The sequence below is a fragment of the Aptenodytes patagonicus genome, chromosome 26 (assembly GCF_965638725.1).
Source record: "Aptenodytes patagonicus chromosome 26, bAptPat1.pri.cur, whole genome shotgun sequence".
Taxonomy (NCBI): Eukaryota; Metazoa; Chordata; class Aves; order Sphenisciformes; family Spheniscidae; genus Aptenodytes; species Aptenodytes patagonicus.
Genome location: NC_134974.1, coordinates 3078033 through 3104664, shown reverse-complemented (window position 1 = coordinate 3104664; position 26632 = coordinate 3078033). Strand labels below are relative to the sequence as shown.

The 26632-nt window shown below is 59.3% G+C and overlaps 1 protein-coding gene across 1 annotated transcript; it reads left to right on the top strand.

The window, feature by feature from the left end:
* Nucleotides 1-26626, top strand: CADM3 (cell adhesion molecule 3). The gene is made up of 9 exons (XM_076359741.1): nucleotides 1-135; nucleotides 15050-15190; nucleotides 15424-15576; nucleotides 15804-15941; nucleotides 16179-16349; nucleotides 16966-17056; nucleotides 17452-17621; nucleotides 20927-21052; nucleotides 22157-26626. Exons 1-9 carry the CDS (start codon nucleotides 60-62, stop codon nucleotides 22273-22275), a joined length of 1185 nt encoding a protein of 394 aa, XP_076215856.1. The 5' UTR covers nucleotides 1-59; the 3' UTR covers nucleotides 22276-26626.
* The last annotated feature ends 6 nt before the right edge of the window (nucleotides 26627-26632 follow it).

The window sequence follows — 26632 nt, the reverse complement described above, 5'->3', positions numbered from 1 at the left end:
GCTGCTGCCTCCGCGCTGCGGCTCGGCTCGCCCCGGCCCCGCGGGCACCCGCCGCCACCATGCCGCCCCCCGCCCTCGGCTTCTTGCTGCTCCTCGCCTGCTTCGGCGCCGCCCGGGGAAACCTCTCCCGCGACGGTGAGTGGCGGTACCGGGGTCGGGCGAACCCCCCGCCATCACTCAGCCCCTCGCGGCGGGGCGCGCCCCTCCCTCATGCGGCTGGGGGAACCGGCCGCGCGCGAGCGACAGGTGCGGAGGGCGGCGGGGCCGGGCCGCGCCGTTATGTGGGTCAGGCGCAGCGGGGCCCGACAGGTGCCGCCCGCCCCGCCCCGCCCCGGCCCTGCCCTGCCCTCGGGGCCCGCCCGCGCCGCCGGCCCCGGGCGGGTGCGGCAGCCGCGGCCCCGGGTGGCCGGCGGGGCTCAAGGTCACGGCGGCGCCGGTGCTGCCTGCCGTGTCCCCTCATCGCCGGGTACCGCCTGGGGCGGGGCCGGGGCGGCGGAAGGTTCCAGACAGGCCCCGGCGGGCGGCGGCGGCGCCCGGCCCCTCCCGGCGCTGCCCGCGGGGGGGCCCGACGGATGGAGGCTCCCTGGTGGGGTGGAGCCGCCCGCCCCGGGAGGATGGCGGGGCTCGGTGGTGACCCCTGGGGGGGAGGCAGACACCCCCGTGGGCGGGGGATGGAGCCCCCGGGGGGGACGGCGGTGACCTCCCCGGGGTGGGGAGACCCTTCCCCGGGGTGGGGCGGATCTCAGGTTCCCCCCGGCAGAGCAGGAGCCCTCGGTGGGAGCTGCCCGGTTGGAGCCCCCCGTCCCTGGAGCGGCGGGCTTGGGGAAGGGTGGACGCTCCCCATCCTGCTGGGATCCTGCCGCTGCCGGGATGTCTAGTGGCATCCCGGCGTCTGGTCGGTCCTCGGTGTCTGTATGTGGGAGGCGCAGGGCTCGGCGGGAGCATCAGCCCTTGAGACAAAGGGTGTTTACCTGCCATCCACCACAGCGGCGGGCAGCGCGCTGCGGGGCGAGGCAGCCGGTAATGAAGTGCCGCAAAGCAAATGTAATTTTGGTAAGGGCTCATCAGCGGCAGCATCTTGTTTTCTATAACCATTCAACTGCAGAGTCCTTGCTGGATTGCCAGTGCTCGCTGCTTAGGGCCTGTAATTCCTGTCAGGCTGTTGGTGGCTGTTTGCTATGTCAGGAGTCGCTGGTCATGATAAAATTGCTGCTGTGTGTGTCTGGATGGGGAGCAGGTCATGGGGAGATGCAGCAGCTGCCTGGGGCCTGGCCTCTACCCCTGGTCTGCACGTTCTGTTTTGTGGGGTGTTGTGGAGGCTGGCAGCGGGAGAGGGTCCAGTTGCCATCTGAGTCCCTGCCCATGGCTCATCAGAAGCAGGGAGGTAATTCTGGTGTGGGTACGTGTGGCCCTGGGATCAAGGGTCCCAAGGGCTGTTGTGGTGGAGGGAGCGTGACACAGAGGATAAGACGTCTGAACCCGGCAGCTTCCTGCCCATGGCTTGGGCTGCCCGTGCTGGAGCGAGGAGCAAGCCTCCCACCCGCCTTCCCCAGCAGGTGCCTCCCCCGTGGCCTGTCCCTTTGCTGGAGGAGGTCGCTGTCACAGGCAGAGCCACTCTGGGGGCTGGTGCAGGTTGGTGGCTGCATTCCCATCCACAAATCCCGGGATTTATTCTGGTTATGGCCACGGTCCTCCCACAGGAGCCCAAAAGCATCACTTGGGTGTGTGTGATGCTCAGTCCCACAGTGCAGGGATGTCCTGGCATCCTGTGCATGGCAGATGCTCAGCGTGTGGGTCAGAGCTGGGCTGGAGGGGGTGGCTGAGCAGCCTGGCAAGTCCTCACATAAGGAGGGGTGGCTGTGACCTGAAGTTGTGTGTAGTCCTAGGGCAGGATGCAGTCTGGATGATGACACTGCAAGATTTTTTCCAGGGCTGGCCTGCTGCTGTGGCCCAGCCCTGGCCATGAGCTGCCAGGCTCTCTGTTGTCTGACACAGCGAGACAAACAGACCCCCAAAAAGCCTTTGGGAGCAGAGGAGACGGATGGCTGGAAGATGCTTGAAAAGAAGCTGCTGGCATGTCTTCGTGGTCAGTGCCTTACCCTTGTGCCCCTCAGCCATCAGCTCCCAGCATGGCTCTCCAGCTAGAAAAGCCCCTCCGCAGCACCCTTCCTGGGGCAGGGATGGAGTAGCTGTCTCCTCTCCTTGAAGAAACGCTCCTCCAGTGCTCTGGATTCAAAGCTATAACTGCGGCAGGGCCTGGCAGAGCCCCTTGAAGCTGCCTGGATGCTGGAAGCGCTGGTGCTTCACACCGGGGCCGTGTTTGTGCACTTGGCTGATGTTGTGCTGCTGTCGACAGATTTCTGAGTGTTTGGGCTGGATGCGTGGTTGTCCTTGCTGTGAGGATTATTCCCCCTGCAGAGTTATTCCACTCTAGAGTTGTGTAACCCTTTTGTTTGAACAGTGCCCTACTGTTGTCCCATGGGAAGCAACAACATGCGAAAACCAGACTTCTTGGGGCTGTTTTTCCCCTGTGCTCAGTAGCAACCTCATCCTGCTGTGGCACTGGCATTGCGGGCTCTGAGCGACCCTCGATGTGCAGCACAAGGAGCACCACCATCCTGCAGCAGCGAGGGAGGAGGCTGGGCAGCTTCAGTGGCACAGCAGGGAGCTGAGCTCAGGTCTCGCATCCAGTTACCTCCCACTGTACCAGAACTGCTTCACTCATCGTGTGTGTTTCTCTTGTTGGGAGAAGCCTCAATGTTGAGCGTCTTAGAGCTGGGCCTGCCTGACCAGGTATAGATGCCACAGCAGGGGGGCCAGGGCTGCTCTATCTTCTCCTGTAGATGCTGAGGTTGGTTAGGTGGCTTGTGCCCACGCCTCCCCATTGGCTGAGGAGAGCCTGGGGACCATCTTGAGATGTCTGAAGCCAGGTGAGATGAGATCCCTGTCTGGTGTTTGCAGAGAGGCAGGTTCAGGAGACTCTCCCCTTCCTGGAAGGTGGCTTCATCTTTCTGAAGCTGATGGAGGCGTCTGCTCAGCCAGACCACGCAGGAGGAGCTTTCTTTGTCTTGGGGAAATGCCCTGTGCTTCCAGCTGGTGTCCTTTCTGTAAGAAGTCATCCACCCTGCCCTGCCTGTGCGGGAACAGTGTCTAGTGGTAGGAGCGCAGGGCTGGGAGAGAGGTTTGGCCTCCCGCAGGACTCTTACCATCTCTAGCCCCAGAGCAGATGACGGCTGCAGGTCCTGTAGTCCCGCTCCCTCAGGAGAAGCTTTGGGGAGATGTTAGCACTGGTCCTGAGCCAGATTGTGGGAGGCTGTGTGCAACTTCCAGCCTGTAGCATCGGCCCCAGGCCCGTGGCAGGGAGACCTTGAGGAGGGAGCCCTGGTGTGCAGAAGTGGGATGGTGGAAGCCCAGTAGTTGTCTGAAGCTAACATAATCCTTTGATGCTTAACGGCAGTGCTTTTACCCAACTAATGTGTGCAAATGCCCTGTTCTCACATGTCATTAGGGCTTACCATATGCTAAAGTCTTTCTGTGCCAGCACAAGCCCTTGGCACTAGGGTAGAGGAAGCAGTGACATCCCTGATGAGGCGGTGGTGTGCAGGCATGAGAAGAGGGAGTGTGACCTATCTGCATCACTCGATACCTGGATGGCCTGATTTTTGGATGACTCTGATCAGCTGCCTGGGGGAAGTGAGCTGTTCTCGCAGTGGCAATGCAGCTGGGATCAGCATGTCAGCTGGAGGAGAGCATCCCTCTGCGAGCAGCCAGACGGAGGGAGTTGGACGGGGAGTACGAAAGCCACCACTCAGCTGTCTGGCACAACGCGTTAGGCTCAACAGGCAATGCTGGATTTTAAGACAATACATGGGATCAAGTGCTGCAGAGCTGCCCTGCCACATACCCAGACAGTGAGGGGATGTGCTGGCACTGCTGCCGTGGGACAGGAATTTTGCCACTGTCCCAATAATGCCTCAGGTTTTGGCATGGTCTGCAATGCTGAGGCCGGGGTGTTTGCTGGGAGCATGGCAGCTTGGTCTGCTGGCCAGAGGAGAAATCCCCAACAGACCGTGGTGTTGCTCCTGAAGCACAAATTGAGCACCTCCCAAGTGTGGGTACCTTTCCTTCTCTGGAAGTAGATGGAAGTAAGCACCCTACTTGCCCAGGATTCCCTGCTTGTGAGGTCTCCTGTGTGCTAGACGCTGCCTGTTCTCCCTCTGCCTGATGTTCTCGCCTCGCCAGGGGTGTTGGAATTGCCGGAGTAACTGGAGGCGTCTACATCTGGGTAGTCACCCTGGTGCTGGCATGGCCAGGCACTTAGCCAGATGGAGGAATCTGCATTAAAGCCAACATTCTTGTTTGTTTTCACTAGGTTGGTTTTAACGTAGTTTTGCCCCAATCCAGGGTGTCATGTGACCATTCAGGTCCTCACAGGAGAGGAGCAGCGTGAGGGAGGAGGTGGTGCAGGATGTGAGCATGTGTCCAAGGTGCCTTTGCTGGTGGCAGTGTCCGTGTGGTGGTCTTGGAGCTTGGTGGTCTCTGCTTGTGTGCTGCTGGGCTTGTTCTCCTGGGTCGCATGTGTTTGCTGCTGTGTTAGAGCCGCTGCAGAGCATGGTCTGCTTGTGCAGATGCCTTGTGGGAGGTGCTCTGCTCCCTGTGCTGGCATGTGGCGTGGTACCCCCGGTGCCCAGCCTTGCCTCCATCTGAACTCCTCTCCGGGCTCCTCTTACAGCCCAGGCAATGGCTTGGCCATGCAGGTCATCTGATGCTGTGTCTGCACAGATTGAATTGCCTCCTTGTTGCTTGGCTCTTCAGTGACTCCATGGGACCTTGAAGGTGATGCCAGTGCTGTAACACCCACGTAGTCAGATGTATCTGATCCTCCTCCTCTGAATTACTGGGTCAGCTCAGCTTGAACCATCTGGTCCCGTTCTCTCCCCTCTGTTCTTGGCCAGGCACCTGCAGCCATGAAGTGATGCAGCAGTAGAGCCTTCATCATGCTGTGATGGTGAGGTGTAAGTGATCTTCCTGGTGCCCCAGCTCCTCTGTCTGCCTGCAAGGGCAGGTGGGGGACAGGGCTCTCCACTGTGCTCTGAAAGAGCTCCTGCTTTCACCCAGGGCTGTCTCAGCCCCTCTGCCGCTGTCGCAGCCAGCGCTGGGCTGAGCTGTGCGGTTGCTGTGGCAGAGGGAGGGCCATGCTGGCTGAGGGGAAAGGAGAGGAGCCAGGCAGGAGTCGGACGCAGTAATGCTGTGTGTTGTGTTTGGACAGCCCTGATGCCAGAAGCACTAACCCAGATGAGGCTACCTAAAATGAGCAGTCAATAACAGCAGAGGGAGGCGGAGAAGCAGAGACACACGATGAGGGCTGGGCAGGAATGTGCTTAACCATTCCAGTCACCTGCCTGGCATCGTGCTTTGCCTCCACTGTAGTGCAGGCTGAAACACAGCCCTGGTACAGGGACCAGCATGCACATCCGACACCTGCCCGTGCTGCAGCTTCCACTGCTTGGGGTTTGCGGGGGCTTCCCGGTGTCACAGGGACGTGCTGGAGGGCAGCAATGCTTGCTGTGCCAGACAGCAGCATCTTTCCAGGTGACCCCAGAGTCTGCCTGTGGCTGTGGAGCAGCAGAGCTGTGAGCTTCCTCTTGTTGCTGCAGGGTCCTGCTCAAGGGGACCTGACCCTTCCTCAGGTGATGCTCCAGGCAGTGCTCCATCTACAGATGCTCTTCCTCACCTTACAATGCTTCGGATGGCGTATTTACTGGCAAGTCCCATGTGGAACATTAGCTTTTCCAGACCACTGCTTTTGCTGCTGCTTTCAGGCCATCATTTCCAGGGAAAGCGAGTTCTGACACTTCTAGTCTGAGTGGTCAGCAGTGCAGAGAGCAGCAGGCTTCCTGGGCCACTTGCTGCACAGATGCTGGACAGGAGCTGGGTCCACTTTCTCAGTCTGGAGATAAGCACAGAAGACAGGGCGTGTTGGGACCCCATTGCCCCATGCACCCTGGGGACCTGTTTTCCAGATGTGGGATGTGTTTGGTGGTGTCCGTGCCAGTGCTGTGCCCAGGGCAGCGACTCCTCGTGCTCCTTTCTGCTGCCATAAGGCTTGCACTCTGCTCTCCTCCCAGTCTGACGTGTGGTGGAAGCCGTGGTGAGACAGGCCCAGTGGTGCAGTGTGCTGCTGACGGTGCTCCTTGCCTTGGCTGTGTGCTGCAGGGCTGTGCTCTTAGCTTGTCTTTAAACACCTTCACCCCGAGCAGATGAACGCAGTAACAGGTCAGCATTGTGGCACGTTCCTGGGGGGGTCCGTTTTGCCTCTCTGCATCTCACCAGCTTTGGTTTCTGGCTTTTTTTTTTGTCTCCCTGTGATGCTGGAGACTTCATCTCCAAAAGGGACAGACCATGCAACAAGAGATGAGCTGGTGGGCCACAGCCATTCTCCCTGGGTATCCACTGGGATGTGGGGACTCCCTGCTGCAGCTGGGCACAACAGAGCATCCACCACAGTCACCTGAAAGAGTAGCAGGATTGGACCTGTATTTTAATCTTCTGAAATTACTCTTCTGCCCTGTCTTTCTGGGAAGTCAGGAGGAGGTGTTAGTGTGTGGTGCCCATTGGCAGGCATGCTGTCCCCTAGAGGGGAGCAGAGCTGCCAGGGTTTCCCCATTTCTTATTTCTGTTATAAACATCCTCTTACACAACCTTGTGTGTTTAATCCTTGGACAGTTGGGAGTGACAGTTTCTCATGCCAGCTTGGGCAGAGCTTTGCTGCAAGTGTTTAGATGCCTGCAAAGCAACAAGCAATGAACCAGGGCATCCGAAGCAACCATTTCTGAGACACCTCACTGGGCAGGCGGGAGATCCTTAAAACAGAACTGTCAAAGCAAAGAGCTCGTTCCCTTGGCAACAGTCATGTTGGAGATTGGCCTTAGGGTAGGAGCTAAAAAACATGCTCAAAAAAGTAGTTATCAGCTGTTTGTTGTCAAACTGGAGGAGGGCTGTGGGAGAGGGGTCACCCTGCCTGGCTCTGCTTGCTGCTGCCCTGTGCTGGAGGGAGGCCTGAGACGGGAGGGTCCGGGTGAGCTTGCTGCTTGTTTGCAAGGGAGTTAGTCCCCTCTTGGAGGGTCCCAGGAAAGCTCTGACACTGGGGATGGCTGTCATGGTGCTTGGATGATTTGTGGTGGCCCAGAACAGGGCTTTTCCCCCTCATCTCTGTCCTGCCTCCTCCAAGGACTTGCCTGTTACTTGGCAGGCTTGCGTGCAGCATGTGCCTGAGCTGGGGTCTCTGCTGTCCCTGGGCAGGCTGCAGCTTTGGCTGGTGACTTGTGGGTCAGGGTGGCAACAGGTCCTCTCAGCCATGGGATTGCCGGTGGCCTCGGAAGGAGACGATCACCATGCCCGGCGCTGGGATTCCCTGATGATGCCGCTGCCTTTTGCTGAGCTAATTGGCTGCCAGACCGGTGTAAATGTGCAAACACGACTGAGCAGAGCTGCCAGCGGCGGCCTGCATTTGTGCGGCTGCCAAAGCTGCAGGCAGGAGCTGCTGCTGCCATCAGAGGGGTTCCCCAGCTCCCTTGTCCCCCGACCAGCCTGTTCCCATCCCAGTTCTCTGCAGGGGCTCGTCCAGCCCTGGGGCAACTGGAAGAGCAGTCAGTGTCAGGGGGACCAGGCTGTGTGCTTTGATAGGGCAGAAAGCAGAGTCCTGCTGGTCCTGGAGGAGAGGCTGCTTCCCAGCTCAGCTCTGATGCGCAGTGGCAGAGGAAGGCGTGTGGCGAGGGTGTACCCAAAGGCACACAGGAGGGGCTTTTGTCAGCTTGCTCTAAAAGCAGCCAGCCAGGGCTGGAGGAGGAGGGCATCCTGTGATCCGAGAGCTTCGGCAGCATTTGCAACTGGCCTCTCTCTTCAGCTGCTTCTCTTTCTTGGCTGCTCTTGGCTGCTGATTGATTGCTAGTTGCTGGCCGTGTTTCAGTTGCCTAGCCCTGGTCAGGTGTCACAGGCAGCTGTCAGCTTTCACCGTACCCTTGGGCAGGGTCTGTCAGGGAGGTGACCACATCCCCACACCCTGGGAGAAGGATGCAGCTCTGTAATTTGCCCACGGTGCTTGGAGCTGAGTGTTGGTGCCCCTTGGACCAGGACCCTGCTGCTCTCACGTGCAGAGGGCTCAGAGCTGCTGGAGAGCATTGATGGGGTCCTGGAGGCTGTGTCCAAAGTCTCTAGCATGGTCCTGGGAGAACCCCAGCAAAGGCCCAGGGTTCAGAGCAGGCTGCGATGAGGAGCTGGGTCCTCTTGCTTTGCCCCTTCCCAGAGAATGCTCATGTACACGTCTGCTTTCAGAGAGATAATACAGAACTTGGTGTTTAGGGTGGGGAGTTAGGGTTTTTCATGTGGACCACACTTGAAGGCATGAAGCCCCTGCGCTCAGCTGACCACTTCACTTGCAAGGAGTGAGCTCCTGTCATGTTGGGAGCTTGGACACCAGGTCCCCTTGTCATGCCCCCCATTAACCTCTGGATCTCACACCCCACATCACAAGCCCCCAAAGCAGAGGGCTTGGCCATTACAGAGCCAGCTGTTGAAGCGTAGCATGTCACAGCATCCCTGTCTATAAGAGATCTGGAGTTCAGAGTAGACTCTTAGGGGTTGTGTGTTTTCCACTTCTAGTGAGCATTTGTGTTAACGTGATAGTCTTTTGTCACCCTGAAAATCAAATCCCTTGCTTTGTGGGAAGGATGGGTCAGAGAGGCTGGCTGTTGTGGGCTGGAGGTACAAGGGTGGGAGCTGGCAGAGGGGCCAGAGGGAGGTTTTGGCACCAGAGGGTGCAAATGGGGATCCTGGATGGATTTGTCCCTGCGAGGGTAAGGAAAACCTGGGAAACTTCCCGAGGCACCTGGATGCCACAGCCCCATGGCCTCGCTGTGCCGGGGAGAATTGCCTGCCCAGCCTGAAAGTGGGATACGCCTCCTCACCAGGAGAGCAGCTGGGTGACAGCGCATGGGGATGTCCCCACTTCTAGTCCTCTCTCAGATCAGCCTGGCTTCTTACATCCCTCCCACCACCACCTTTTGATCTGAGCCTGCTTCAGCCTGCAGGCTGGCCCTCCATCTGCTTCCTTCACCTCCCGCTGCCCATATCCTCCTCTGCCTTGCTCTTGCTTGTCTGGCACGGAGCCGTCCCATCTCACGAGCAGCCTCTTGGTTGACAGCACTTGGTAAAGCCTTGCAGCCACGAGAGATGTCTAAATGCCGCAGGACTGGAAAAGGAGCTGGCCCTGGAGGTGTTGCAGGAGGGCCCCTTGCCCTGCGGCTCCCAGAGGGATGCGTCCTCTGTCTGAGGGCTGGAGCGTGCCGGCGAGGCTGGCTTCCACAGGCAGGCATGCAGGGAAGAGGAGCGTGGGGTGGCATTGAGCAGATGCACTGAAACAAGAGCAGGTTTCCCCCTCTAACAAAATCTGGAGCAAGTCAGCTGCCGGTGAGGAGGAGCCTGGAAGTTGGGCTCTGGGTATCCCAGACTGTGGATTCACACACCACTCAAATCAGCTTGCAAGCAAGCTTGCACAGCAGATGTCTGAGCCCGCTTGGCCGGGTTTGCAATCCACCGAGTTCAAAACTGCCACCTTGGCCGGGCTGCTCTGGTGTCACCGTGCGGGAAGGATGCCTGCGGCTGGAAATGGAGCTTTGCAGTTCATGGCTGCTGAGTGAATTATTAAAATACAGTCCTCAGAGAGGAGATAACTCGCCTTAGAAAATGTCTGTGTCAACAGAGATAAATTGGATCTTTATCATGACAAAACTAGATTAAATAGAAAAGAATAAGGAAAATGACAGGTGGTGTTTTTTGGGCCATGGCTGCAGACTGGAGGCATTTGAGGGATTTGAGCAGTGGGTGTTTTCCTCTGGGGCTGCTTCTGCCCCAACAGAAACGCTTTCGCAGCCTTGAGGCAGACTCAGGCAGGCACGGGGTGGACATGCCTGGCGGAGGCTGGAAGAGGGTCCTGGCAGCTCTGGCTCCTGCCTGCCTCAACTGCAGTTGCTGCTGGAAGTGCCTCCAGCTTTTGGCAGGCCTCAGCAAACGCTCTGCCCTGTCAAGGTTGGTGTGGGCAGCAGAGCATCTTCCAGATGCACCGTGAAGGCTGCTGGGCTGCAGTGCTCTTCCCAGGCATCGCTCGCTGCTTCCCTGAGTACGGGAAGTAGGTGAAACGGCTCCTGGAAGGCAGAAGGCATGCCATGGTGTTTTGTTGCAAAAGGCCCCAGAGGTGCGGTGCTGCAGAGGATTTGTGTGTCTGCATGGGAGCTTCCCGGGGCTGGAAGCAGCAGAGCTGCAGACCTTTGAGAAGGGTCTGTGCTGGAAGGGGACGTGCGTGCCAGCAGGTCCTGCTGCTGGGTTCAGAGGGCCGGGAGAGGTGTGTACATTGTTTTTCCCTTCTTAAATATGAATGCAGCCCCCCTGCAAAAATGCACAGGTTTAATTAACGAAATATTGATTTTTCTAGAGTGTGGTGCTTCTCTAATTTCACTGTGCCAACTGGGATCTGAAACAAACATGGGCAGCAGCTCTTGGCCAAAAACAGGGTGCCTGGCAAAGCCTTTGCTGTGGTGTTTTGTGGGGTGCCTGAGGTTGCTCTGCCTGTCCCCAGGTCTGAGGCAGTAACTGAGCTTTCAGTGTCCCTACCTGCAGCAGGTCTGGCCTCCTCCAGGAGGGTCCCACGGAGGGAGAGCCGGGTCCTCTGCCTGCCAGGAGACCTTGCTGCTGGCTTACTATCTGCAAAATAACTTTTCACCCTATTGCAGGATGATGGCAGGGGCCTGAGGTGGCCAGCGAGGCTTGGGTGGCCCTGGGAGGTGTAGATCTGAGGGATCTGCTTCCCCTCCTGGAGAGGAGAGCCATGAGCCACGGGCGGGCTGTTGGCCATGCAGGCAGCAGGGGTCCTGGGCTGGCTGCACCTACCCGAGCCCAGCATGTTGTGGGGAAGGCTGGATTTAAACACTGCATGCTTCTCCTGCCTCGCTTCATCCTTGCAGGGCAATGCTGGCATTCCTGGGGCCTTGCACTCGCCTCCTTTGCCCTGTTGTGAGAGCAGAAGCTGTCCTCTGATGCAGCCCGGTGCCAAGCCCTGCCAGCGTGCTGGGGCTCGGGCTGTGCAGCCCTTCAGACCGTGGTGGCGGGGCGGCCCCAGGGGCTGCTTTGGCCATCGTGCGGTGTCACAGAGGGAGCGCGAGGGGACTGCCAGCCCAGGCTGTCAGGTGGCAGTGGCTCCATGCTGGCAGCAGTCGCTGGCACAGTGAGGGCGGATGCTTCCCTGAGTGTCCGGCACCTGTCCCTGGGCTCGTGGGGGCTGTTTTAACCAGCATGCCAGGAAGACCTGAAAGCTTTCGCTGCAGCCAGCTTTCCAGAGCATCCTTGCTCTGCTCCCCCTCATGCCTCCAAGCCCCTGGGATGCCGCCCAGGGAGCTGGGACCCCTGTGACAGGTGCCTGCTTTCTCATAGCAGCACCCCTCACGATGCTGTTGAAGGGCCATTCTGGTGTGAGCAGGGTGGCCTAAGCTGCCCCTTGTCTTCCTTGGGAACCCTCAGGATTTGACCGGAGGATGCACTGGGCTGTGCCGGGGCTGGAGCTGCTGGATTTGGGAGCAGTCACAGTGCATGAGGCATCTTCGTTCTCAGTGTGCCGCTGTCCCCAGCCATGGGATGGCAGCTTTGCCCCTTGTGCCCACCTGCCTGCCCTGCCAGAGGGGGTCTTGCCTGCGAGGGTGGCAGTGAGGCTGCAGAGGGACAGGGACCCCGCGGGTTGTGCCTTGTTCCTCGCAGGCCGTGGCAGGAGCGGGAAGGGGTGAAGCTCCCTGTGGTGGGACTTGCTGCTCCTGGGGTCCTGCCGCCCCCTCCTCTCCTGGCCCCATGGCAGCTCCCATGGTGGCTCTGCCCCTATTCTGTCAAGGGCCAGCAGGTTACAGCCATGGCGGTTTTTAATTAAATCAAGCTGCACTGGTGCAGTGGCCCAGCCGTGCCCATCTGTTCCTCCAAGCTGTCGGGCACATGGCACAGAGGCGAGCTGAGTATCTAGGTCGTGCCGGAGGGCACAGTGTGGCAGGCCAGAGGGGCTCTGCCGCAGGGGCTGGTGTGGGGCTGTGTCCCCCACCCTGCATGAGCTGCCAGCACGTGCCTGCAGGTGGGAAAGCTAAACGCAGGGCTCTGCAGCTCTCACAGAAGCATGGTCTCTGGGGGGTTGGAGACCCATCTTGGTGGTCCTGGCTGTACAGCTGTGAGCCAGGAAGGGAGAAGGGAGGTTGTCAACAAGGCAAAGCTGGAGCTTCAGTGGGTCTGTGCGGTGCCCTGTGTGTCACCCAGCATGGGGGTATGGGCGGCATTGCCTGGCCCCTGCCCTGGGGGAAAGACACCTTGCTCTGTTTAATGTCTCTCCACACTAATACCTTAATGAGGCTAGTGCTGTGGCAGGTGATGGTAATTGTGTTAATTAAGAGATTGGGTCTGTTCTGTGTGGGTTTTAGACCCTGTCCTCAATGGCATCTGAGTTGGAGTGTTTTGAGTTTGGACAACAGCAGCTTGCAGCAGCCTAATCCCCTAATTATGGTAGTAGCAGCACAAAGGCATTGTTAACCAAATTAAAACAAGCTGACAGACAGATCTCTCCAGAGGAGCAGACAGAGAGCCATGGCCTCCATCCCTGGCCAAGCTGCAGACCCCAGCATGTGACGTGGCAGAGACGTGTCCCCCACGGCGGGGGGGGGGGGGTGTGGTGTCTTGCTCGCCCAGTGCCATCCCCAGCATCAGGGGTCCCAGTGGTCCTCACCAGAGCCCCCACTGTGCCCAGGCCTTGAGCGAGCTGGAGACACGTCAGGGAAGAGCCTGGGCTGTGATCAGCTGGGAACAGGCTGTGAAGTGAGGCTCGGGTGCTCCATCCGGCTGGTGTGTGGGGAAGGCTTGATCACCACCTGTAAATGTCTGCAGGGAAGAACCAGCGGTGTTCAACCAAGAGTGTAGCGATGGCCAAGGGCTGGCCATCAAACCCAGGCAGGTGGAGAGGATCAAAACTTCAATAGCAAGCATGAAACATTAGCATTAGTGATTGGGAGTTTCCTTGGGCTGGAGAGAGAGTCTTTACCCTGGGAATGTTTTTAATCCAAATTTGATGCATCTCTGGTAATCATGGCTGCTGGGAGTGGGCAGGGAGGGATTCATGTGCTTTCCAGCCCAGGCTTTCCTGGAGTTTAACATGAGCCAAGTGGTCCCTGGGAAGCCCAGCAGCCTTGTCCTCCTGCCTTCCTTCCTCTTCACTCCTTCTCACTCCCTGCGATAGCTTTGGGGAATTTGCAATGTGAGCAAAAGAAAATATTTCCCTTCACCATTCTGAGTGGAAAATGGGGAAATTCATCCGAAGCTGCTTCCACCCCTCTCCTTCTGATAACTGGAGCTTCTCCCAAGCAGTGAATATCACGCAGGAAACCAAGTCTGTGAAATCAGGACTGCACTACAGGCTGCGTGGGCACACAGGCAGGATCACCCAAGGCTCAGGGGTCCTGAGGAGGAGACCCTGCCTAAACATGAGTAACTTGGGCTGAGTAGAAGATGACACTTTGTGAAGCCCTGTGTCAAGCACATGAGCAAAGTGCAAATAGAAGCATCCGTGTTCCTCCCTCTTGTCCATGTGGCTGCCTGTGGACCCAGCTGGGTGAGGAGGGTGTACAGCCCCCGGCTGGGAGAGCCAGCATCCCCCTTCTCCCTGTGCAGCTCAGCTCACTGGCACATCAACTTTCCCAAAATAGCTGTCCTTGGGGCAGGCGGGGGCGTTATCTGATCCTGTTGCTGCTCTCTTCTGTCCTTGGGCTGCTTGGCAGTGTGGAGCCCTCCAAGGAGCCTGAAGGAAGCAAAGGACAATGTCTTAGCTGAGGAAACGCAGTCTGGGAAGGGACGTGCAGAGCCCAGGAGCAGCGTGAGCAAGAGAAAATCCCCTTAAGGAATAACATGGAGAGCAGGCCACTGACTGCACCCCACAGGCCACACTCAGTGGACCACGGATGCTTTTGCTGGAGGCAGGGGTGGAGATGACTGGTGGAGCATCCCATTGCATGGGGTGCTTGGCATGGAGGTACCATGGGTGCGAGCCCTGGCTTGCTGGCACTGCCAGGGCAGTGGAGCAGAGCTTGCTGCCTCCCCAGGCACCTTCAGCTGGTGCCTGTGCTGGTGCCAGGCTCTCCTGCTGCCTCCTGGCGTACCCCTGCCCCTGTCTGGATCAGCTTATGCCTGGTGGGCACCAGCTGCCTGTATCTTACAGCAGCCCCAGGGGCTATGCTTGGAGCCAGGCCTGACACTGATGTGTCTGTGCAGGTTGGCATGGAGCTACTGCCCGCGAACAGCAGTGTCCTGGGAGCTGCCGTCCCAGCAGGTGCTGCAGGTTGGGCAGCAGGACGGATCCTGCCCGCTGGTCCTTGCTTCTGCAGCTGTAGTGGGGCCGTTCCCTGCTGGGGAATGGGATTGCAGTGGGAGACCTGGGCTGACGTGTGCCCGTGAGCAGGTCCCTGTTGTCCCCAGGGTGTGCAGAAGGGCTCCACGCCAAGCACGCTGCCTGTACAGTAGAAACCCCTTGTCCCTGGAGTGGGACATGTACCATAAGCACGTGTGTGTGCGCGCACATCCATGCTCAAGGGGCTGTACAGATGCTCCCAGATATACACGTGTGCACACTGGCATACACTCACACTGACAGTCTCCCTGGATCCAGCCAGACCTCTGCCAACACCTGCTCTTCTTCCCCATGCCCCTCCATGCTGCCACCCAGAGCAGCTGAGCCAAGGTGACCTGGTCCCCCTACCCCAGTCTGTGTAGCCCAGCCATCCAGGGCCTAGGGTCAGCTGGAAAAAATGTTTGTCCCAAGCAAGCTGTATTCAGCCCAGCACTGGAGGCCTACTTGTCCCAGGGGTTTTGGGGACACTGCTGTGTTCCTCCCTCCCTTCCCTTGGTTGCTCAGTGATGCTCGTGCACACCTGGGGAGAGGTGATGCCCAGGGCCCCCACTAACCTCTCCTGTCTGTGTCCAGAGAGCCAGCCCACAACATCGGATGAGACTGTGGTAGCCGGTGGTACAGTGGTGCTCAAGTGCCAGGTGGAGGATCCCGATGACTCCTCGCTGCAGTGGTCCAACCCTGCCCAGCAGACCCTCTACTTTGGGGAGAAACGAGGTACATGCGCAGGAACTGGGGATGGGAGAGGGCTGGCTGGGGGAGAGGAGCCCACTCCAGGACCAGAGCAATGGTGGGGCAGAGAGAAAGTGGACCAGGGCCAATGGTGCCCCAGAGGATGATGTTCCCTCCTGCTCCCCACCTACAGTGATGCCACCAGGCAAAATATGAGCTAGCGGAGGGGTGTGATGGTACAGAGCTTGTCACTCACCCTGTTGTCCCTTTTCCCCCAGCCCTGCGAGATAACAGGATCCAGTTGGAGAGGTCCACGCCCAACGAGCTGACCATCAGCATCAGTGATGTGGTGCTGTCAGATGAGGGGGAATACACCTGCTCCATCTTCACCATGCCCGTGCGGACTGCGAAGGCCCTCGTCACCGTGCTGGGTAAGCCACTGGTGGCAGCCCCCCCACCTGCTCCCAATCTCCTGCCTGCTACTGCCCTGCCTGCAAGATGCTGTCCATGCAGCTGTTCATCTCTGCTACTCCCATATCCCTACCCGTTAACTCATCCTTGCTGTGTTTATTGACGTCTCTGCGTGTGCATCCGTCTCTGGGTGGCAGCACACACACAGCTAATAGGCTGTTGTATTTCTTGCCTCCTCCTCTACCAGGAATCCCCCAGAAACCCCAAATCTTCGGTCATGAGCAGCCCATTGATGAGGAGAAGATAGCCCGGCTGACCTGCCGGTCCTCTGGCAGCAAGCCTGCGGCCCAGCTCCGGTGGAAGAAGGGCAACAAGGAGCTGAAGGGTGGGTGCACAAGCAGTGGGGCTCTGCCCCGAGGGACTGGGGTGGCTGGGGAACACCATGGAGGCAGGTGGGACACCAGGCATTGCAGATGTGCCCGGTGCTGGACCACACTGGCATCCTATGCTACTGCTAACAAAGGCATGGGGACAAGGTGTCCCCTGCTCAACACGCGTGTCAGCCTCACACCTCTGCTAGGGTACTGTGTCCATCAGCTCTAACGGTCTCCTGTCCCCACAGATGAGGGCACCGAGGTGGTGGAGGACCCCAACGGAAAGACCTTCACCGTGAGCAGTCGGGTGGAGTTCCGCGTCACCAAGGAGGACAACGAAGCTGAGGTGACCTGCACTGTGGACCACGAGTCCCTGCAGAACTCCGAGAGGTCGACCACACAGAAGCTGCAGGTCCACTGTACGTCATACGTGGGGATGATGAGACAGGGCCACATGGGGAAGGGGACAGCGCTGTGGAGGGGTGGGAGAGGTGGAGGAGGCCTCAGCATCACCACAGTTGAGCAGACATCACACACATGGCCCTACATTTACACATACATACAGCCGTCACACATACATGCATACAGGCTCATCAACCTGCATGCACAACGGTCCTGTCACGCACAGGGGCAATGCACAGTGACACTTCCCCTGCGCATGCATGCCCTTGGTTTCCCCTGCCTGTCCCTGCCCCCTATGTCCTGCCTGTCCCTATCTCCCTGAGACTTGTCTGTGCCATCCCTTCCTACCCGCTTGCACCATCTCCTGTGTCCTGCCTGTTCCCATTCCCCTTGTCTTGCATGTCCCCTGTGATGACAGGGTGAGGGACGTGGGAGCTGCACTGTGCATCTCCAGAGTGCCAACCCTCACATCGGTGCACCCTACCACCTGCAGGTGCACTCACGCTGCACCCCTGTACACACAGAGCTGGGGCCGAGGCAGGGTGCAGGGGCAGGGTTTTGGGGTGCCGGGAGGCCCCTGCACAGTGTGGGGCAGGGACAGGCGGTCACCCAACTGTGCCTCTCCTTTTTCAGACAAGCCGACAGCAAAGATCGAGCCGCATCCCCAGTACCCACGGGAAGGCGAGAAGCTCCAGCTGCAGTGTGACGGGCAGGGCAACCCCATGTAAGGCCCCCCCTCGCCTTCCTCCTGCTCAGCCCCGCCAGGCCCTGGCCAACTCGTCCTCCTGCTGCCAGGCTCCCAAAACCACCACTTAGCCCTCCCCAGAGCTCGGGCAGGACATCGCAGGTAGCACTGTGTTGGGCTCAGGGCCAGGCACTGGCCTTGCATCGATGCCAAGTAGGGCCAGGCACCCCACGGAGAACAGGCAAAGCCCCTGTCCTCTCCCTGGAGCAGCAGATCCATCCCGACTCATCTCTAAATGGGGTATTTCCCTCCTGCTTAAATACTCCCACACCTTCATTGCCCCTTCCGCTGCCCGGCCAGGGACTCCGCTCTGCCCCAGCCCGCCCAGGGTGCTGGGGAAGGCGGTGGTGCCTCACCGCCATCCCGCTTCGCAGCCCCCAGGAGTTCCTGTGGGAGAAGGAGGGCAGCGACGTGCCCCTGCAGCTGAGCTCTGACAGCGTCCTCATCTTCCCCTTCCTCAACAAGAGCGACAGCGGCACCTACGTCTGCACAGCCACCAGCTCCATGGGCAGCGTCGTGGCCAAGTACAACCTCGACGTCAGCGGTAAGTGGGGCCGCAGGGCACCTAGCATCACCCAACTTCTCCCAGCAGCTGCTGGATGGCACAGCCACCTCCATCCTACCTGTGTCTCCCTGTGAAGGGGCGCACGGATCCAGGGAGGGCTGTGGTGGAAGGGGAAGCTTTGTGGTGCAGAGTGGGTGTGTGCATGCAGCTGAGTCCTGGCGCACTCACTGGCAGAGTGCTGCATCCCCAGCTCCTCTGGCCACATCCAGCCTCCCTGTCCTTCCCTGCACTGTGCAAGGCTGCTGCCTGGGGCCGAGAAGGGCAGAGAGCAATTTGGGGGAGTCAGGGCAGGGACATGGCATGGCCCAGGCTGAGCTCAGTCCCTGTTGCCTCCAATGGGGAGTGGGAGAGGCTGCAATGGGGGAACTGCAGGGGCTGCCGGCAGGACTCTGCTGGAGTCTCTGGGATAGGAGGAAAGGCCAGTGCTCCTGAGCCTGTTGCAGGAAGCCTCTGCGTGTTGCCACCACAAGCCAAAAAGGATTTCCAGACGGCACCGACCCCTCCAAACCACGAGGTGCCCTGCCAGCCCTGTCCCAAGCTTCTGGAGACAGGCCCCATTGCTTGCCCTGAGCTGCTGGACCCGCAGGCTTGCCTTGTGTCCCACGTCCCCAGAGTGTATCACCAGTCGACACCCATCCTCGCGTGGGAAGGGGCAGCATGCGCCGCCTGCTGGCACGGTGCCATCCCCTCACCACCTCCCCCTGCCCCAGCTGTGCTCTGCCACCGTGTTCGTTGTCATTGTGCCCTGCTATGTCCAAGCGCCATGTGTCACACGTGGAGCAGAGCTGTGTGCTGCGTGGGGCTGCGAGTGCTTCTCCAGCCCATCCCTGGCTGGTGGTGGTGCTGCCCTGACTCCTGTGCTCAGCACCCAGCCACTTGCCCAGCAGCTTTCCCATGTTGGTAGGAGCCTGTTTCCCTGCGGTTTTGGCCTTGGATTTGGGGTTATCCTCCTCTTCTTCCAAATCTCTTGCCTTCTCTCTCCTCTCTACCAGCCTTGGACTTTCCATCTTCCAGCACTTGTACATGCTCCAGGTCTTCCCTTTCCCGTCCCCTTTCCCTCCCCTCCTGTTTCAGGCACTCTCGGCATCCTTCCCCTCCAACATGGCAGCAATGGCACCTCAGGCACCCTGTCCCCCTGAGTCCCTCTCCTCTGCCTGCCCAGGATAAGCCCCTAAATGCCCAACCCTGTGCAGTCATCCTTTGTCACCCCTTGTGTCCCCCCCATCCCCCTGGATGCGGGGTCTGCGCAGGGCGCTGATTCCTGAGCCCGGCTGTGAGCACACAGCAGTACCCAGAGCCTTCCGCACCCATCCAGGAGCAGAGCAGCCCCCAGGGTGCTCAGCAGGTATCCGCAGGCTCACAGCAGCATCCGGGGTGCTCGACACCATCCATGAGCACACGGCACCCAGAACACCAGTGTCCCTCACCTGCTTGGTGTCACAGCCCCCGGCAGAGAAGCTCCACATATAGGCTTGATTCGCCCTTGTCAAATCCCCCCTCTTTTTCCCCAGAGCCACTCGGGTCTTGGGCACCATCACTGGAGCAGCCGCCTTGCCCGGCTGAGCCCTCGAGCCTGCCTGCCACAGCAGCCACCTTGCTTGGCTGTGAGGGAGAGCGGGGACGGAGCAGTCCCTGAGGGTGTGCATAGGAAAGTGCAGGTGGCACCTCACAGTGGGTGACACTTTCCGGCTACTGCAGTCCCAGGGCTCCCAGGCAGGAGGGTCCCAATGGGGTCCCTCACAGAGGAAGGGGTGACCAGGGGTGCTGGCAGGGTAGGAGATGGAGGGAGATGTTCACAGCAGTGTGTCCCAGAGGACAGTGGCAGGAGAAGAGGAGTGGGACCCGTGGCCAAGAAAGGGGTCATGGAAGGAGCCGCTGAGAAGAACGGGTCCCATCAGGCTGGGGGGAGCCGGGGTCCCCTCCGATGGGCTCTGTCACGCCTCACTGGCACCTCCCGGGGTTGATTCGTGTCCCTGTGTTTTTGTTGTCCTCCCCAGATCTTTCCCAGCTCCCCACCCCACACGTTCACTCCACTCCAGCCCCTCCGCCGGGCCCTTCCCAGCCCATCTCTCATGCTTCCATGGCCACCGCTTCATCCTTCACTCCAGCTCCCATGCAAGGTACCGTAAGCTCCTTTTCTGTCTCTTTACGGACCCGCTGCTCCCCAGCCCGGTGGGAGAAGCTCCACAGGAGGATGGTGGCCCAGCCCTGGGCCAGGGGCACCCTTGCCACATCCCAGGATCCCAGCCAGGCTCCAGTCCCTGTGCAGCTGCTTGTTGGCATGTGTGGACTCTGCAGCCACCATCTCAGCACTTCAGGGTGGTGGTATGCAACAGAAAGAGCTGAGGCCCCAGAGCCTGGGCTGCATAATGGTCCTTCAGCTCTTCCTGGCAGGTTGTGGCAGCAGCTGCCTGTGAGCTGCAACCTGTGCCTTGTGTCCGTGTGAGATGTCCCTCCATCCTGTCGCCTCCCCTGTTTGTCTTTCCCACCCTGTCCTGTCCAAATGCCTACTCTGAACGTTTCTGTGGCTCTCTCCCCCAAGAGCTGGTGGGGCACAATGAGAGTGGAGTGGAAGGAGGATTTGTCCCTGTGTACCAGGGCTAACGCAGGATCCCAGCACAGACTGCGCTACAAGATGCGGCTGACTTGGGACTGGCCTTGGGGTCCCACCTTCCTTGGGGTGCCGTCTCCTCCTGGGGTGCAGTGTATGGCCATGCCAGCCTGCATGTCACCTTCCTGCTGGCATGGCGCAGGGGAAGAGCGAGCCAAGCCTGGCTCTACCATGTGCTCAGCCTCCCCTTTTGGGGCAAAAATTCCACCGTGAAGGATGGGGCAGTGGGATCATGGCTGTGCCTGAAGGCAGCAATACCACGAGCTGCACAAAGCATGTTGCCGGTGCTGCTCCCTGGGACACATCGCAGGCAGCTGGGCACAGGGATGGGTTTGCCCATCACAGCTCTTCTTGGCTGCCTTCTCACCCAGGCAGGACTCCCAGCGCAGCCATTGGGGCTTTTCTTGGCTGACTCCCCACAGGAGCTGGCACTGATGGCCACTGCTTTCCCCCCCTTGCTTCCCCCACTGCCTTCCCTTTTCTTGCACCTACCTCGACAGCTGTCATCTGCAGCAGGATCAAGCTGATGTCACTGAGCCGAGCAGGATTGGGCCCTCCAAGGCACGCACCTGCAGCTCTGAGCGGTCTGTGGGACAAGCAGCAGCCTCTGCCGCGCAGCAGAGTCCACAGCATCTCCTTCTCTCTGTTTTCTCTCCCTTTGCTGTCTGGGCAGATGCGAGCCCGGTGCCCTCAACCTCCAGCACGTACCACGCGGTGATCGGCGGGGTGGTTGCCGTCATTGTCTTCCTCCTGCTCAGTCTTCTCATCGTGTTGGGACACTACCTGATCAGACACAAAGGTACGGGGTGGGGGAGCTGCACATGGAGGGGCACGGAGCCAAGACCCCCGTGCCACGTCGGAGCAGGCAGTGCAAGGTGTGCTCACCCCTCGGTGGGTCTCTGGGAGCAGGGCTACATCCCCAAAGCGAGTGGGCAGCGTGGGGCAGGGGTGAAGAGAGGCAGCTCCCCGTCCTGCAGACCTGCCCCATGTCCAGAGAAACCCAGTGCAGCCAACGGAGCCCTCCTGGTTTGGGGGCTGCTGGCCATGCCCATGCTGGCACCAACCCCAGCGTGGAGATGTCACAGTGAGTCCTTGGAGCTGGGCAGCACCAGGTGGAGGCAGCTTCTACCCCATTTCTCCATCTCTCCTTTATGGCTTGGTATCCACTGCTCCGGGACTACCCATGCCACTGTCCCCGTCTGTGCCTGACCCCACCTCCTCCCTCTCCCTGCCCTCCTCGCCATCCCTCGAGCCCTCCACCTTCCTCTTCCTCCTTCCCCTCCACCATTTGCATCTCCCCATCCCTGGACTTTTCATCCGCCCGGCAGGTATGTGCATAAGACACGGGGAGACGGTCACATCCAGACATCGGCAAAACCCAGCAGAGGTGATGTGTGAGTAAGAGCACCCCATCCCTGCCCTCTGAGCCCAGCAGAGCTGCCGCCTCTGCCCTATGCCGTGCCGGCTCCAGGGGCAGCCGGGAGCTGGAGCCTCCTTGCAGATGGCAGTTTTGCAGAGAAACCCTCCAGTTTTCTGAGGGGGAACAGGGACAGGGATGCAGGGAGGGGCAGACAGTGGGGAGGGCAGGAGATGTGCCTGGAAATGCAGGCAAAGGCTGCTGCCTGCAAAGGGGAGGCAGTTTCACCCTCTGGCTAGAGATGACTGCAAAAGCCTTGAGCAACCCAGGCGAGGCTCGGTCCCCGGGCAGGGCTTGTCCCAGGGAAACCGGTGACTTTTCCATTTCAGGCCAAACCCAAAGGACTTTCCTCTCGCCTCCACTTTCCAGCCAGCCCTCGCGCTCTGCCACTGGGGCCCCTCCAGGCAGCCCAGCCTCCCCCTGCTTGCGTGGGAGCAGGGTGCCAGGAGGGCCTCCCCGTGACGCTGAGCCCCTCTCCCCACCCAGGTACCTACTTGACCCACGAGGCCAAGGGGTCAGACGACGCCCCAGATGCTGACACAGCCATCATCAATGCAGAGGGTGGCCAAGCCAGCAGCGACGACAAGAAGGAGTATTTCATCTAGGGGTGTCGGAGGGAGTGAGAAATGGAGCCAAAAAACCCCGATGGAAACGGAAATCAGACCACAAACCCCACTCAACCCAACAGATTTTCTCTCGCGCCCGGCATGGGCAGATGGACGGACAGAGGGATGGCGGGACAGAGAGCAGAGAGCGACCGGCCTGAGACATGATGCTTCTTCTTGAACTTGTACAAAACGTTGTTATTACGAACAGCAAAAGCCCTGGCCCCGTTTGCTTGCTTGCACCTCCATCCCTGTGACCAGCGCTCGCGCAAAACACAGACGAACCAGTGAGTGAGCAACTTTCCTTCTTCCTTTGGACCTTTGCTTTGGTTTCGTGGCTGCTCTTTGCTTTGGGCCCTTGGTTGGGATGTTGGGCTGGGGTCAATGTAGCTCTTTCCTTTGTTTCCCTCCATTTTGGTTTCTCTGACATCCAAGGATAAAATCAGTTCCAGGCTCTGGTACAAGCTCGGGGCAGCTGGGCAGCCCCTCTGTCACGAACGCTTGCCCTGTGCCTCCCACCGAGAGCCAGGACCCACGTTCCCATTGCTCCCCCCAACCTCAGCTGCTGTGTGATGGCCCCAGCCCCAGCTGGGACAGGGAGCGTGGCCGGTGGGACAGGAGCGGGATGCCGACAGGCAGCATCTCTGCGTTCTTGGCACGCGGCTGGGGTCAAGTGGGGAGGGACCCCAGGCCCCTGCCCTGATTTTATCCTTGGTGGTTCATGTTGAACAGTGTCCATTCGGGAGGAGAGCTGTCCTCGTGCAGTAGATGTGTGAAGGGGGGGATGAGCTTCCAGGGTGGGAACCGCTGAGGCCCCCAGAGAGACTGGGAGCTGCCAGGCACTGCAGCTCCCCGGTCCCACCCCAGCGGGAGGGGGGAGGGCAGAGGTTTGGGGGCGAATCCAGAGAAAAAGCCCCAACTTTACAAATTCTCAGATTGGAAACATCAATTTAAACCATCTATTGAGATGTTCAGTGCAGGAGGCCACAGCGCTGGGAGCACCAGGCAGAGCCAGGAGAGCCAGTGGGCCTGTAGCCATCGCCACTTCCTTCTTCGCTGGGCTGGCTCTGGGGCACCCAGAGCCTCTGGAAAGGTAGTTTAGACCCTGAGGGTGGCTTCAACCAGAGCTGACACAGCTCATGGCACCACGGGAGCTGAGCTGAGCTGGAGACGACCTGCTCTCCAGCGCAAGCAGCCTAGAGCGGCATGAGGCCTGGGATTCCTCTGGCCAAGGAGATGTGCAGAGAGGGTCTCCACCGGGGTCTGCTTCTTGGAGCTGTCTGTCCCCCTTCCCTCCCCAGCCCCTTCCCAGGGCAGGTGTGAGCTTGGAAAAGGCCGTTTCCCTCTCAGCTCCAAGGGCTGCAGCCAACAGTGGCCGAAATGCCTGGGTTTAGTGTCTCGGTAGTTCGGGGATCTCCAAGAAGGCTTGGAGGTCTTGCCCTACCTCCTACCTGTTTCATTATCTCTTCCAAGACAAAAATAAGAAGCTTTCCCAACCTCTCCAGCATGTCCCCAGGGTCTGCTTGGCCCACCCCAACCACACACGGATGGGGCTGCAGGGAGCTATGCACTCCAGCATCTGCAGAACACCCCACATCCCCCAGGGAGCCAGGCCCCATCCCTCACCCTTGGGATGAGGTTTTCCAGCTTCCCAGGATCCCAGCATCTCTTGGTCTGGACACAAGGGGTTTGCAGGAGCTGTCTTTCAGCTGGGAGCCCCTTCGATTTCGGGTTGTCTGGAGGAGGAGAGGCCTTTGGGGAAGGAGCAGAAGCCCTTGGTGGTGTGGGTAACCTCACCTTGGAGGTAGAGGAAGAGCTTGTGTCCTCCACCATGGGGTACCAGGTGCCCATGGGGCAGGTAGTGCTGCTCCCATCCAGACGCTGCGAGCACATGGCGCAAGGAGGATGCCCACAGGAAAACCATCGCAGAGCAAGCAGGGCTGGAAGGGGGCTGGGGCAAAGCAGGCGAGGAAGAAGAGGCATGGCTCGGTGGCAGGCACAGGGTGTGAATGAGTGATGCATTTGTGGCACATGCACAGATGTGATTAGGTTCACTGTGGCTAAATCGTGTGTCAGGACCATGCAGGCAGCAGGGTGTTAGCACCACAAGAGAGAAGTGCACAAAGCCTTCGTGGTACATGGCGAAGAAAACCTGCGGTTTTCTTGACGTTGTTCCTCCCTTCCTATCTCTTTGGAGGAGGACGTTGGCCTGGAGTCCCAACGGTAGCTCCGAGCTCGTTTCAAGGGATGCAACCGTTGCTGCCGGAGATAACACTGCAGATGTCGATGCTGTTAACTACTCCACTGCACACTGAGCATGTATGAATGTGCGACCTGACGCTTCACTGAAGATCTTTAACATCCACTATCGAATAGAAGTAATTCCTTCAAATAAAAATGCAAGGACATGTTTTCAAGTACAATTTAATCTCATTGTAAGTCTACGTGCTGTAGATCGTTACAAAGAAAGCCCTAACCCAGGGGTCTGGGAGGGAAGGGGGTTAACTGGTCCCTAGGGAAAAGGAGGTGGGAGCTGACGTCGGACAGGGAGCTTTGTGCCCCTTTGAGGCAGCGCAGGCATGGCCGTGGCCAGTTTCTCCCCAGCACCGCTGCTCCAGAGCTGCTTCAAGGGCTGGCACCAGTGGTCACCGCTTTGCCCTGGTGAGAGAAGTCAGGATTTGGCCTTTTTGAGATGCGGCATGGTATGGGACATGGCAGGATGCAGCACGGGGAGGACCGGGCACAGGCAGGGCATCGGGGTGGGACCTGCTGCCTGCAGCAGATGTCAGCAAAGGATGGGCCGGGTCTCACCCCAGGTGGGCCCATTGTCCTGCTACAGCCATGGCGAAAGGCTGAGCTATGGCCCCAGGTGTCACAGGTCCTGGGAGTGGTGGGAGCATGAACATGAGGCTGCATCTGCAAGCAAGAGCCAAAGGGCTTTGGTAGATGCAAGGGAGCAGTAGACCCTCTGCCACAGGCATGAGGGCAAGGGAGATCCCGTGTCACATGTGAGGGGTGACAGATACACCAGGTCACACGTGTGAAGAGGGAGATGCTGTGGGATGAGTGCGAGGGGTGATGGGGACACCGTCATGAGGCTGCGATGGGGCACGTCGCGGTGTGGGAGGGTGCAGTGATGGTGCACCCACCATGCTGCCGGTGGAAGGAGAGAGAGGACACACCGTGTCATGAGCATGATGGAGAAACCACTTTGCGAGTTTGAGGCCCTGATGAATAGATCATGTCATGGGTGTGAGGTGTGGTGGGAAACACCATTTTGGGAACCCAGGGGCTTGGTGGGGTACGCCGTGTGTTGAGTCTTCTGGGGTGGTGAATACACCATGTCACAGGTGTGCAGGGGAACAGGTACACAGCCATGAGTGGGGGCACGATGGGTGTCAGTTGTGAGCTGCACCACACCATGAGTGTGTTAGGGTGATGTGAAGGGGGGGTTGATGGAATACACCCTGTGTTGGGTCTGAGGCATGTGCTGTTGTACGTGCGTACAGCGCTGTGGTACACCGGCTCAGGGCTGTCAAGGAGGGTTGGGTACACCATGTCAGAAGTACAAGAGGTGATGTGGGTTGTGTGAAGGGGTGAGAAGCTACACCTTGATGCTAGCATGGGGGTGACACCACACACCATCAGCGGCACAGGGAGGCAGCGGGGTACATGGTGTCACTGATGTGGCTGATGGTGGATGCGCTGCACTGCGGAGGGAAGAAGCAAGGGGGCAGGCAGTGCTGCTGGGGCAGTGACATGAGGGACACACTGCCACAGGGGAGAGGGGACACCGGGCTCCTGTCCCTCCCTGCCGGTGCCCAGAAAAGCCAGGTGGTGTCACCACGTGCCTGGGAGAGCCCAGGGCACCAGCCACCTCCCTGGGCCTTGGTGGCCCCTTCAGGAGCAGGGGGTCCTCGTTAGCCACACGGGCAGGGGACCTCCAGCCCCATGTCCACGCTGTGCCACCATTGTCACCTGTGCTGGGCCCGGGGCATCCAAACCAGGATGCGGCCAGGGCCGGTGCTGGGGAACCGAGGAGAATTCAGGACCCTGTGGTCCTCGTTTGCAGCCAGGCCTGTTCACTCCCGCTCACCAGCCCTGGCGAGGCTCCGGCCACTTCCCGGCTGGCACTGAACTCTCAATAGACACGAAAGCCATATTTGTAGGGAGCTCTGGAGACGCCATGGGGTGGCAGCAAGGCAGGGCAGAGGATGGTCTGTGTTGTTGTGCTGTGTTCTTGTATGTACATAAAAGGGAGACAACGAACATCGATGTGACTTTATAACCTTTCTAATATCCTGTGCTAATCTTGGAAAATAATCCTATAAATATATCTGGATTACACACATTACCT